The sequence below is a fragment of the Vulpes lagopus genome, chromosome 21 (genome assembly GCF_018345385.1).
Source record: "Vulpes lagopus strain Blue_001 chromosome 21, ASM1834538v1, whole genome shotgun sequence".
In the NCBI taxonomy this organism is placed as follows: Eukaryota; Metazoa; Chordata; class Mammalia; order Carnivora; family Canidae; genus Vulpes; species Vulpes lagopus.
The window spans coordinates 41,168,009-41,182,602 of NC_054844.1; the positions used below are offsets into that span (position 1 = coordinate 41,168,009).

General features: G+C 40.0%; 1 protein-coding gene across 4 annotated transcripts in view; it reads right to left on the minus strand.

The window, feature by feature from the left end:
• Window positions 1-14,594, minus strand: part of LIMA1 (LIM domain and actin binding 1) — an 89,389-nt gene that overhangs the window by 37,803 nt on the left and 36,992 nt on the right. For all 4 annotated transcript variants that reach the window (XM_041735915.1, XM_041735912.1, XM_041735914.1 and 1 more), the window contains exon 3: window positions 5,440-5,485. In XM_041735915.1, the coding sequence (XP_041591849.1) occupies window positions 5,440-5,485 (46 nt within the window). The remainder of the gene's footprint in view (window positions 1-5,439; window positions 5,486-14,594) is intronic.

Below are 14,594 nucleotides of genomic sequence, written 5' to 3' on the forward strand. Positions count from 1 at the left end.
TGTGGTTTATTCTACCCAGCAAGGCTGGGAATCTTGGCACATTTGCCTCTGGACCATAATTGGCTGCCTGAATCAAGATTAGATACAACCTGGAAATGCAACACAATGTCCTTTCTGAAGGAGCATGTGATTTGGTACTGGGACGTGTCCCAGCACTGTCCATCTGAGATGTATAATCTTGGATAAGTCCTTTCCTCTATCTGGATTCTCAGTTATTCCAACATTAAAATGAAGAGTCTGGGTCAAATGAGCTTTAGTGTTGAAACTTTGGCAAGGGTATCTCCATCTTAAAAGCAGGAGGATGTTGGGTAGGAGATAGCAGTGCAGTTGGAAACATGGACTACTTGAATGTACAGCCCCCAAGGAAGGGAAGAAATTCCTAGCCTCAGAGCTTCTCAGAAAAGTGGTATCCAGTCATTCTGGAGAGGAGTGCCCAAACAGCACAGATTTCAAGAAGTGGTATATTGCATGCTTGAAAGGAATCCTGAAATATACTGATGGCAGTTAATGGTCTATGTTTCCATTTCCTATATGTAAGTGGAAAAAGGAAGAAAAAGGGAGAAAGGGAGAAGGAAGTAAATTTCTGGGAATCTAGGCTATCATGTAACCTGATCCCACTATTTACTGAAGGAATAAATGACCTACTTGCTCCTGAATGTTCCTCTAACTTGCTTTCCATGGCAAAATGTAAGTAAGTATTCTTTCATCTGGTCAATCACTTCTATAAATTTATATGGATATCTCTCCCTGTTCTTCAGGAGACAATACAGGCTTCTAGTAGATCTTAAAAGCAATCCTCTGGCATTAGTGGAAAAACTAGTGGATCTGAATAAATTCTATAGTTTAGTTAATAGGATTACACTGGGTAATTTCTTAGTTTTGATAAATGTTTGTGAGTTGTGCCAGACGTTAACATTAGGGGCAGATAGGTGGAGGTGTATAGGAATTCTCTGTACTATCTTAAAAACTCTATTGTAGGGATCCCTGGGTGGCGCAGCGGTTTGGCGCCTGCCTTTGGCCCAGGGCACGATCCTGGAGACCCTGAATCGAATCCCACGTCAGGCTCCCGGTGCATGGAGCCTGCTTCTCCCTCTGCCTATGTCTCTGCCTCTCTCTCTGTGTGTGTGTGTGTGTGTGACTATCATAAATAAATAAAAATAAAAAAAAATTAAAAAAAAACAAAAACAAAAAAAACTCTATTTTAAATCTGAAATTATTTCAGAAAGTTTGCTTTAAAAAAAAGTAATCCTCCCTCAACTTTGTGTGTTCCTCTAGCTATTGCTGTCTCTTGCATTTTATAGTTAAGGGTCTTGAAAGTACTCTCTGTATTTGCTGTTTCCACTTCCTCGTTCTCCATTCATACTAACTCTACTGCCTAAACATTTCTTTTTTTTTTTTAATTTATGATAGTCACATAGAGAGAGAGAGAGAGAGAGGCAGAGACACAGGCAGAGGGAGAAGCAGGCTCCATGCACCGGGAGCCCGACGTGGGATTCGATCCCGGGTCTCCAGGATCGCGCCCTGGGCCAAAGACAGGCGCCAAACCGCTGCGCCACCCAGGGATCCCTGCCTAAACATTTCTAAAGCAGCTCTAGTCAAGATCACCCATTACCTCTTTAACATTTTCATTTTATTATCTTGTTTTTAAATTACTATTTTCTCAATTACAAAAGTAATAAAAGGGGAGCTTGGGTGGCTCAGTAGGTTAAGCATCCGATTCTTGATTTCAGCTCAGGTCATGATTTCAGGGTTGTAGGACTGAGTCTGGAGTTGGGCTCTGTGCTGGGTGTGGAGCCTGCTTGAGATTGTCTCTCTCCCTTTCCCTATGTTCAGATACCTGAATATATACTCTAATTTTCCCTATTTGACTTCCCTATCCCTTTCCACCTAGATGCCCACTGCTAATAGTTTGGTGCATATGCTCTCAACTTTTCCCCCCTTTTATTTAATATACTACATATATATATTGAGATATTATAAATATGTATATTTAAATGAGAAGATATAAAAAAAGCACATTAAGTGCTTAAAAGCAAGATACAGAACAGTTTAGTATGGTTACTATACTATTACTACCGGCATATGAGAGTTCATATTGCCTCAAATACTGAATATTATCTAATAAAAAAGCTGCCAACTGTTTAGATTACAATTTATATCTCATAGTTACTTCATTTTTTTTATTATTAGCAAGACTAAGCATTTTTTCATATATTTATTATTTCTTCTTTAATTACCTATTCACATCCTTTTACCTCGACTGGCAAATGCAACAGACACTTCTGCTTTATTTTATTTGCTCTCTCTATAGCATTTGACACTACTGACTACTCCTCCCTTTTGAAAATTCTCTCCTTTCATGGCTTCTGTGAGATACCCCTATTTTTCTAGATTTCTTCCCATTTCTCTGGCCACTCTTCAGTTTTTTTTTTTACAGGTTTCCCTTCCTCTGACCCGCCACCCCTATCACATATGCTGGGGTCCCTCAAGGTTCCATCTTAGGTCCTCTTTGCTCAGTTACATATTCCCTGCAGGTGATGTCATCTACCTTCTGGTTTTACCCACCAGCTGCCTATTGATGACTCATATCCTATAACTCTAGCCGGATCTCTCTCTTTACCTGGAATTCTACTTGAGAATCCTAGAAGCATCTTAAACTCATCCTTGTCTAAGGCTGAAGTCTCCTTTCTCTTCTCTTTACCCCTTACCCTTTAATCTGTTTCTTTTCCTGAATCCTCTATCTTGGTGAATGTGATAATCATCTTTTCAAATGTCAAATGTGCCTGTACTCATGTGTCTAAGCTGTGCATGTGTCACATCCTTTGCCACTTTTTTGCCTCCTTTGCTTAGCTAATTCCTATCTGTCCTTTGGATTTAGTCAGGCACACTTCTGGGAAGCCTTCCTTGACATGGCATAGTCCAGGTTGTGAGTTCCTCCTAAATTCTCTAATACCACGAGTATTTCTCTAACATGGTACTCATGGCGCTGTGATTATAAACTCTACTTTCCAAACTCTAAACAGTTCCTTGAAGGCAAGGACCACATCTTATTCCTTTATGTCTTCAGCACTTGGCACCTAAGAGATGCTCCATAAATGTTTGACTACACTCCTAGAAATCTATCTACATTGTCTTGAACCAACTCCAGCCAGGCCTTTATCCCAACACTCTCAAACAGCACAAGGTGACCAATGACCTTCATGTTGTCAAATCCAATGATCAGTTCCCACTTCTTTATGTGTTTGACTCTGCTACTAACTCTCCTTTTAGAAGCACTTTCTTCACTTGGCTTCTGGCACCCATTCTCTTGTTTCTATTGCTGTTTTACTAGTTGCTCCTGCTCAGTCTCTTTTACTGGTTCTTCCTTATCTCTCTAACTTTGAAACATCAAGGTGCTCCTGAGCTCAGTCCTCAGACCTCTTCTCTTCTATCTACATTCACCCCTAAGTGATCTCATATACCTTATGTCTTTAAATACCACTGATACTTTGATGCGCACACATCTTATCTCTAGACTGCATCTCTTCCAGTTCCAGATTTGTATATACAAGTTCTTACATAACATCTCCGCTTGGATGTGTTAAGGCATTTCACATTTAACATGCCCCAAACTGAGCTTCTATCACTTTCCCTTCTCTAAACTTGCTTTTACTAGTCTCCATCTTAATTAATTTTTCCAGGTGTTTGAGCTCCAACCACTATTGCCATTCACAATTTTTCTCTTTCTCTACTTTCAGTATAAATCCTGACTACTTCTCATCACTTATATAACTACTACTTCGGCCCAATCCATTACCATCTCTTGCTAAATCACTGAAATGGTCTTATAATTTGACTCCATGCTTCTGCCATTGTTCCTACAGTCCCTTCCTCCTCTTTTTAAAATTTAAGTCAGGGATGCCTGGTGGCTCAGTGGTTGAGCATCTGCCTTCGGCCCAGGGCATGATCCTGGAGTCCCAGGATCGAGTCCCACACATCGGGCTCCCTGCATGGGGCCTGCTTCTCTCTCTGTCCATGTCTCTCTGTGTCTCTCATGAATAAATAAATAAAATCTTAAAAAAATAAAATAAAGTAAAATAAAATAAAATTTAAGTCAGATCACATCACTCCTTTACACACAAACCCTCCAAAGACTCCCAAGTGATCAGAGTTAAAGCTCAGGTCCTCCTAGTGCCTATGACTTCACTTTCCTTATTCCTCAAACACATCAAGAATGTTCCTCCCTCAGGTCATTTGCATATGCTCTTCCTTCTACTTGAATCATTCTTCTCCCTGGTTCATATCCTCAGATCTCTGCTCCAATGTCCCCTTATCAGAGGTTTTCTTGGACCACCCTACATTCTATCCCTCTTATCTGCTCTGCATGATTTCTAAGCACTAATGACCACTTGACACAATTTTTTTTTATTGTTCATCCTTCCCAATATAATGTAAACTCCATGATGGCAGAAATATGGTTTGTATTTATGCCTAAAACAGTGCTTGGCACATTGCAGGTGATCTGTGAATACTTGCTAAAAGAATGAGTCAAAAGAAAGGAAGGAAGGAGGAAAAGAGGCAGGGGAAAAATAACAGGCAGGAAAGAGAGGAGGAAGAAAGAAAAGAAACCAGCAGTTGAGTGAAATGATGGTAGCTTTTGTTTACAGTGTGCCTGAGTGAATACATTTTTTTTAATTACAGGAAAATTAAGCCTAAGACCTGGTCAGCATTATCCCCTTAGAGAGAACATATTGACAGGGGCATGTTATGTACTAATTTAAATAGGTTAGGTACTAAAAACTGCCAGGAGGGTATTTTTGTAATGCCAGTCAAATGAAAGAATTCTTACCCAAATATGTGAGGTTTTTCCCTCATAAGACTAAATCAAGTAAGATTTCAAGAGAAATCCATTATCCAGCCCAGCTGGAAGCTAGCCAGCAGGGAGAGTGCAGAATGGTTACGAGCGGAGAGCTTGTTCTAAGGGTTTAGCTTTTGATGGATCCTGCAGCTGAGAAATTTGCTAACTAGACGGGGTCAAGAAGTGTGCTTGAAACAAAGAACCCAGAGGAGGACAACAGCTGCACAGCTGCTACCATTTAAATGCAGAAATACAGAAATTCTGGTTGTTTGATTTGGAGCACGGGATGAAGCCTCAGGGACCCTGTATTCTACTGTGAGCAGAAGTAGTAAACTCTATTACTAACCTCAGGCAAAGCACTTGGCCTTCTATCTTTCATTTAACTCAGGGAGGGAGAAAAGGGTTCAAAAGGAGAACCTCAGTTGAAAAATAAGATTCCCCACACCCGAGCCACATTCTCCTGCGTCAAACGTGCACAAATCAGAGCAGCTGGCACCAATGCCCAGTTCAGCTGACGTGGTGCCCACAGAGGCTGCAGGTGGCTGGGCCACACAGGCTCCACTCGGGAAGTTCCACATGCCTCAGAGCTTTTCAATACTTACACTTCTCCTCTTTTCCATGTTTGCTTCTTCAGCTGCTTTCTGGTACCTTCAGAGGAGAGGGGGAGAAAGAGAATGTCCTCAAATTAAATTTATATTTTTACTTTTTTAATATTTAAGAAAACCACTTCTGCCTATGTATTTCTGCCAGCAAGTGTCTTTAATCAACCCTGTCAGAAGCAGCACAAAATTAGAGCGGCCCCCTTCCTGCACTGTTCCAGTCATCTGGTCTGATATAACGGAAAGACCCAAGGTGAGGAGGTCAAAAGCTGGGAAATAACTGGGTAGAGCAGAAAGTCTGGGGTTTAAGTCCCACTTTTATCACTCATTAACTGATCTCTGGCAAGTCTCAGTTTCCTTATCTAGAAAATGGCTTTATATATCTACTTTCCAGGTTGCTTGGAAGATTGAGATTACATGTGTAAAAGTGCTTTGGAATTAGTCAGAGGAGGGATGCCTGGGTGGCTCAGCAGTTGAGGTCTGCCTTCAACTCAGGGTGTGATCCCGATCCAGGGACTGAGTCCTGCATCGGGCTCCCTGCAAGGAGCCTATTTCTCCCTCTGCCTATGTTTCTGCCTCTTTCTCTGTGTCTCTCATGAATAAATAAATAAAATCTTAAAAAATAAAAAAGAATTAGTCAAAGGATATAACATTGCATTGATTCAGGATGCACATTTCATCCACACTAATGCCTCTGAAATCTTATAAATTCTTGCCAAATGATGCATAGTCATACTACCTGTACGGTGTGAATTTAATCTAAGTTGTTGGTATTACCACTTTAGCTTGATGTATTTGATGGTATTGCACATCTTTTAAATGCCACTTAAAATGTCTTTAAAGAAATACAGTATGCCTTGGTATTTAAAGAAATACTGGGAGGGCCTGGGTGGCTCAGTGGTTGAGCCTCTGGCTCAGGTTGAGATCCTGAAATCCTGGATCAGTCCTGCATAGGGCCCCCACTAGGGGGTTGCTTCTCCCTCTACCTGTGTCTCTGCCTCTCTCATGAATGAATGAATGAATGAATGAATGAATGAATAAATAAATAAATAAATAAAATCTTTTAAAAAAGAAAAACTGTCCCACTTTTACTGTTTCAGGTATATATAAGGGTGATAAGTGAGAAAAGTTTAGGCGCTAAGCAAGCATTGGTCCTTTTATTTTTATTTTTATTTATTTATTTTTTTAAATGCAAACATGTTCTTTTTTTTTTTAATTTTTATTTATTTATGATAGTCATAGAGAGAGAGAGAGAGAGAGGCAGAGACACAGGCGGAGGGAGAAGCAGGCTCCATGCACTGGGAGCCTGATGTGGGATTCGATCCCGGGTCTCCAGGATCGCGCCCCGGGCCAAAGGTAGGCGCCAAACCGCTGCGCCACCCAGGGATCCCAGCATTGGTCCTTTTAAATGGCATTATTTTTTCTTAGTGATGCATAAGATAGTGGCAGGGCTACAGTGGATGGCATCTTAAATTTAATAAACAGGGATATATAATTTAATTATTTTACTTATTTTATCATTTGTATTACTTGGATCAGAAGATCCCTGAGAAACAATGAAATCCCAAGGGTTTTTAGGGGGGGCGGATCATGTTTTCTCTATTTGAAGACAAAGATAGACTAGGAGGTCTAGGCAGCAGCAAATCCCCAGACTACCCAGAACAACCTTAACCTGGCATCCTCAGGGCCTCTGAGTCAACCACAGAAAGGGTCATCACCCAGAGAATCCCTACCCTGTGACTCTCCTTGAGCCTACAAGACTACCACTCAGCACCAGACCAACCACAGAAAAGGGCCGCTTGTCTCTCTCTTAAGATAGGATTTCTGAATTCACAAGACATTTGGGGAAGGAAAAGGAGGTGAGAGAAAAAATATAAAAAGCAGAATGGGGAAGGGCCCATGCCTCTACCAAAACCAACTTTCTTTTTTTTTTTTTTTTTTCAAAACCAACTTTCAATTAAAAAATACCTTCATAAGCTCAGGCCTTTCTTAGTGTGTGTGTGTTAGACAGGATAGCCTTATTCAAAAATGAAGGCCAGAAAAATGCACTGGTTCTGGTAACATTGCTTACCTCCTACATAATCTGGGTGATATCACTCCATTTACGTGGGCCTCATCTACAAAATTAAATGACTGTGTAAGATTTCTAAGGTCTCTTCCAGTTCTGTAACTTTTTTTTTTTTTAAGATTTTATTTATTTATTCATGAGAAACAGAGAGAGAGGCAGAGAGAGAGAGAAAGAGAGAGGCAGAGACACAGGCAGAGGGAGAAGCAGGCTTCATGCAGGGAGCCCGACTTGATCCCAGGGTCTTGATCATGCCCTGGGCTGAAGGCAGTGTTAAACTGCTGAGCCACCTGGGCTGCCCTCTGTCACTGTTTAAATTTTAACAACAGATATTAAGAATTGCCTCATTCACCAGGCCAGGCCAGGCATCACTCTGAGCAGTGCTTTCTAATAAAGTAGGGTGGAAGACTTCCAAAATTCTCTGGTATTTCATTGACCATAAATAGGTTATGGAAGATAATGGACAAGTAACAAGCTGGAAGGATACCTGGCAGCTTACATTAAAGACCAAAAGCTAATTTTCCTAAATTAAAAAGAACCCTTACAAATCAATAAGAAATCCACAAACAGGGATCCCTGGGTGGCACAGCGGTTTAGCACCTGCCTTTGGCCCAGGGCGCGATCCTGGAGACCTGGGATCGAGTCCCACATCAGGCTCCCGGTGCATGGAGCCTGCTTTCCCGTCTCCCTGTGTCTCTGCCTCTCTCTCTCTCTCTCTCTCTCTCTCTCTGACTATCATAAATAAATAAAAAAGTTTAAAAATATATATATTAAAAAAAAAAAAAAAGAAATCCACAAACAAGTGCACCTGGGTGGCTCAGTGGTTGAGTGTCTGCCTTTGGCTCAGCTTGTGATCCTAGAGTCCTGGGATTGAGTCCTACAATAGGCTCCCTGTGGGGAGGGAGCTTCTCCTTCTGCCTATGTCTCTGCCCCTCTCTGTGTGTCTCTCATGAGTAAATAGATAAATAAAATCTTTAAAAAAAGAAAAAGAAAGCCACAAACAACTTAATAGAAACGGGCCCAGATAAAAACATACCGTTCACACAAAAGGATGTTAAATGGCTCTTAAAAAAGATGTTCAATTTCAAAGTGAAAATTCAAACACTAAAATTTTTTACCTATGAAATCGGAAAAGATTTTTTTTTTAAAAAAAGCTAATATGCCAAGGGGAAATTAATAAAACCTCTATGGGAGGCATTTTGTCAATTTTATAAAAATCACAAAAGCACAAATGTTGTGATTCATCGATTTTGTTTCAGAATTTGTCTCACAAGTACAAATGACATTTATATTAGATTATTTGTCATAGCATTAACTGTAATAATGAAAGACTGAAAATAAGCTGAATGTCCTTTAGCAGAGGACTGGTAAAAAAATTATAATATGGGGCAGCCTGGGTGGCTCAGTGGTTTAGCGCCACCTTCAGCCCAGGGTGTGATCCTGGAGATCCAGGATCGAGTCCCATGTCGGGCTCCCTGCATGAAACCTGCTTCTCCCTCTGCCTGTGTCTCTGCCTCTCTCTCTCTCTGTGTGTGTCTCATGAATAAATTAATAAAGTCTTTTAAAAAAATTATAATATGTTCATGTATGGAATACTATGCAGCTATGAAAAGAAAAACACTGTGTTTTTAATGCCACTGACTTGTATACTAAAAATTGTTTTAAAATTATATGTTATGTATATTTTACCACAATTAAACACAACAAAACAGCATGATATTGGTGTAAAGATACATATAGATCAGTGGAATGGAACAGAGCCCAGTAATATAGTTGAAGGCTTCTCAATAAGGGTGCCAAGACCATCTAACAGGGTAAGGATGGTCTTTTCAACAAATGATGCTGGGAAAACTGGATATCCAGGTGCAAAAAAAAAAAAAAAAAAAAATGACTTTGAACCCTTACCTAACACCATATACAAAATTAAGTCAAAATGAGTTAAAGACCTAAGTGTAAGAACTAAAACTATAAAATTCTTAGAAGAAAATAGGGACCAATCTTCATAATGTTGACTTTGGCAATTTTTTCTTGGAATAAAAGCATGGGCAACAAAAGAAAAAGTAGACAAAATGAACTTTAACAAAGTCTGTGCATCAAAGGAAACCACCAAGTGAATGGCAATCCACGGAATAAAAGAAAATATTCATGAATCATACATCTGAGAAGGGATTAGCATTCAAAATATACAAATTTTAAAAAATAACATGGGATAATATTGTACATACTATTCTTTTTTTTAAAAAAAGATTTATTTATTTTAGGGGAAGAGGGGCAGAGGGAGAGGGAAAGAACCTCAAACAAACTCCCTGCTGAGTGTGGAGCCAATGTATGGCACGACCCTGGACCCTGAGATCATGACCTGAGCCGAAACCAAGAGTCGGATGCTCAACTGACTGAGCCACCTAGGCACCCCTATATATACTATTCTGCATCTCTCTTTCTCCATTTTAGAATACCTGAGTTTTCATTCAAGCAATATGCTCTAAGCACTAGAGAAAAAATAGTAAAAGAAATAACCAAAAGAGATACAGTAACATAAGCATAAAACATATATACACAGGCTACACACACACACACACACACACACACACACACAGAGCAATAAATCCTTTAAAGGAAAAGAACACAGTACTAACAAGGCAACCAAATTGAGAAGGCAGTGGGTGGTGTGTGTGTGTGTGTGTGTGTGTGTGTGTGTGTGTTGTATGTCTGAAGAAAAGTCTTGTTGAAAAACTGACCTTTAGACTGAGATCTGAGGTTTGATCAGAGGAGTTAGCCAGGCAAAACAAGGCAGGAAAAGCATTCCAGGCACAAAAAAAAATAGTACATGCAAAGGCCTCAAGGCAAGAAAGCATCTCCGGTATACAAGGTACACAAAGAACTCCAGTGTTGCTGGAACAGAGTGGGAAAGGGAGAGGGAAAGAAATGGTGCAGAGAGGCAGGGCCATGGTGAGCATTCTGAATATAATCCTAGGTTACTGATCCAATTTATGTTTTTAAAAACTTCATAAGAAATAAAAACTTCACAAAAATAAACTCAAAATGGATGAAAGACCTAAATGTGAGACAGGAATCCATCAAAATCCTAGAGGAGAATGCAGGCAACAACCTCTCTGACCTCAGCTGCAGCAAATTCTTGCTAAACACGTCTCCAAAGGCAAGAGGGATAAAAAAAAGCAAAAACTAACTATTGGGATTTCATCAGATAAAAAGCTTTTGCACAGTAAATAGTCAATAAAACTAAAAGGCAACCTATGTAATGGGAGAAGATATTTGCAAATGTCTTATCAGATAAAGGGTCAGTATCCAAAATCTATAATGAACTTATCAAATTCAACCCCAAAATACAAAAAGTCCAGTCAAGAAATGGACAGAAGATATGAACAACAGACATTTCTCCAAGGAAGACATACAAATGGCCAATAGACACATGAACAAATGTTCAACATCACTCAACGTCAGGGAAATACAAATCAAAATCATGAGATACCACCTCACACCTGTCAGAATGGTTAAAATTAACAACTCAGGAAGCAACAGATGTTGATGAGGATGTGGAGAAAGAGGAACCCTCTTACACTGTTGGTGGGAATGCAAACTGGTGCAGCTACTCTGGAAAACAGTATGGAGGTTCCTGAGAACCTCCATAGAGCTACCCTACAACCCAGCAATTACACTACTAGGTATTTATCCAAAGGATATAAACATAATGATTTGAAGGGGCACATGTACCCCAATGTTTACAGCAGCAGTGTCCACAATATCCAAACTATGGAAAGGGCCCAGATGTCCATCAACAGATGAATGGATGAAGATGTGGTATGTATGTATATGTATGTATATGAATGTATGTATGTGTGTGTATGTGTGTGTATATATGTATGTATATATGTGTGTGTGTGTGTATATATATATATATATATATATTTCAGTCTAACAGTCATTTTTTCTTTTTTAAAGATTATATTTATTTATGTGAGACAGAGAGAGAGAGAGGCAGAAACATAGGCAGAGGGAGAAGCAGGCTCCATGCAGGGAATCCGACTTGGGACTCGATCCCGGATCTCCAGGATCATGCCCTGGGCTGAAGGTGGCGCTAAACTGCTGAGCCACCGGGCTGCCCTAAAGGTCATTTTTTCAACAAGACTTTCCTTCATACATACCACACACACACACACACACACACACACACACACACACACACACTGCCTTCTCAATTTGGTTGCCCTGTTAGGTTATTTATCTATCTATCTATCTATCTATCTATCTATCTATCTATCTATCTAGTGGAATATTACTCAGCCATCAAAAGGAATGAAATCTTGCCATTTGCAACGATGTGGATGGAACGAGAGGGTATCATGCTAAGTGAAATAAGTCAGAGAAAGAATTATCATACGATCTCATTCATATGTGGAATTTAAGAAACAAAACAGATGAACATAGGGGAAGGGGAGGAAAAATAAAATAAGGTGAAAATTGAGAGGGAGGCAAACTATAAGAGACCCCTAACTATAGGGAACTAACCGAGGGTTGCTGGAGGGGAGGTGGATGGGGGAAGAGATAACTGGGTGATGGGCATTAAGGAGAGCACTTGATATAATGAGCACTGGCTGTTATATGCAACTGATGAATCACTAAGTTACTCCTCTGCAACTAATTTAAAAAATTAAAAATTAGCCTAATGTAAAATAAAATAAAAATAAAAGAGTATTCCAGAGGCTATGCAGAGAATGGACTGGAGGGGCTGAGAAAAGAAGTGGTCTCAGTGGGAGGTGATGCTGGCTTGGCCCAGGACGGTGGCCTTAGAAAGAAAAGTGAATAGGCTTGAGATGTATTTCAGAGATGGAATCAACAGGATTGTAATGAGGGGAGAGGGAAGGAGCAGTCAAAAACGATTCCCAGGTTTCTGGCAGCCAAGTCAATGGAATTACTGTTTCTGGGATGGGGAATTCTGGAGGAGGAGCAAATTTGCGGATGGGGAAGATCAAGAGTTCAGTGTTAGCCATGTTAACTAAAACATTCATTTTTAGTTTGGGTTAGTGATTAGATACATGTGTCTAGAGCTCAGAAGAGAGATCTGAGCTAGCAATATAAATTTAGGACTTGTCTGTCCACAGATGGTATTAAAGCCATGGGAGTATATGAATGATATCATCTATGAAGAGTTTATAGTGCAAGAAGAGGTCCTGGAGACTAACACTGAGAAGTCAGAAAAGGAGAGAGAAATGATGAGAAAGAATGACAAGGACCTGGCAGAGAGGTCGTAGGAAAACCAAGAAACTGCCAGAGAAGGCAAAAGAAGGAAAAATGGAAGAAAAAAGTGCTGAGAGGTCATGTGAGACAAAGGCTACAAACAGAGAAGGCTCTTGGAAACCCTGGAAATCCTCTTCCATCATAAATATAATTAATTCACCCACACTCCTTTTAATGCACATTTGGATTGTTTCCAGTTTTCTATCATTATAAATAGAACTTTGGTAAATGTCCTTGTACATATATTTCCCCCACTTGTACTAATACATCTGTCTGACAGTCCCTAAAAATGGAAATACAAAAAAATATAAAATCTATGGATTATAGAGGGAAAGGACTTACAATTGGCCTTGAACCTTGTTCCCACACCCCCTGGGTAATCATCTACAGTATATTACAGCAATAATACAATATATGAGAGCCAGAGCCAATCGGCAGACAAGTTTATTCTTAGGCAATTGTTCTCCAAGGAAGTATTTACATTGTGGTTAGTTGAACAAATAAGCTCAAAGGTCCCCTTCCCTTTACTGTCTTAACAGAAATACAGATTTAAAGAAAGAAGACCAGAATAGCTTTCGTTTTCAATCCTGTCCTTTGAGCACTGAGGCATCTGCAAGACACTGGTGGCTGTCTTGAATTATGTTTTCAAACTCCCACTCTAATATCCTTTAGTTATAATGAGATATTGCTGAACAGTAGATACACAGGGAGGTAAGGTTGTCTACCACTGCTTCCTTCCAAGTCAGTGCTTTGGTACTTTTAGAGTTTGCACTCCCAGGATGCTAAGAAATGCTGAGGTGCCATACTTCTGAATTCAGTGTCAGATTGAGGCCTCAGACTGTCCTCAAAGGCATTTAAAACAACTAGCATTATTCTGACTACAAAATGTGAAGGTTGCTGATTTTTGGGGGGACTGGGGAAGGGAAAGGCATTTTGAAGACCCAAATTTCAGGTAAAAAAATTTGCAGTGACATTTCTGTAATTAAAATATCATCCCTCTTCCCTTCCTAGATTGCCTTGTCCTCCCAGGCTCCTCTTCTTCACAGAATTTAATCTTGCAACTGCTCATTAATGCTCAGCTGTGAGGCAGGCAGCTGATGGAGGATGCTAAAATTATCTTGGGAGTAATAACAGTGCCTCAAACTTTTCTAAGGCCAGAATAGAGTTCCTGAGCTATGACTCTCACTTGTATGCCCTCAAACAGAGAAAGGGAAAATGGAAACTCCTGAGTTTTAGGCCATGTATTTTCCTCTGGAACTATTTCACCACTAAAATGTTACAGAGAAGCAAAAATGGGAGGGGAAAAAAAAAAAAAAAAAGGAAGTTAGCCAGGGAGATTTGAGGGTCAACTTTTCTTAATGAAGGATGAACAATCGGAGAAAGCTAAATATAAACCATGTTTTTTCTTCAGACTATGTTATGGGAAAAGTTGTAACAAGAGGGAAGGCATGATGTGTGTGTGGGTGGGGGGCAGGGATCAGTGTGCTGGGTTCACTCTGCCACTATCTTGGGGTGTGAACTTTAGTCATAATCGCTGAACATCAAATTCCTTGTCTGTCAGAGGAATGGGGCAAAGGTTAGATCAGTGGTTTTAAAACTTTCCTGCAGAATCATCTCTTCAAATGATATCTTATTTAAAACCTAACATATAAAAGAGATCAAAGCAGGACAGCTGGTGTGGAAGGTCTCTGGCTCAGTAAGCCCCTTAGATCTTCCCGTCTTCCCAGAACTGGCCCCTGAGGTTCCTCTGAAGAATTCAATTAAGATAGGCTGAAAACCACTGAGCTAGATTCCCTTTACTGCCAAAAATCTAAGAGTCAAAGAGGAGTCTTCTGCA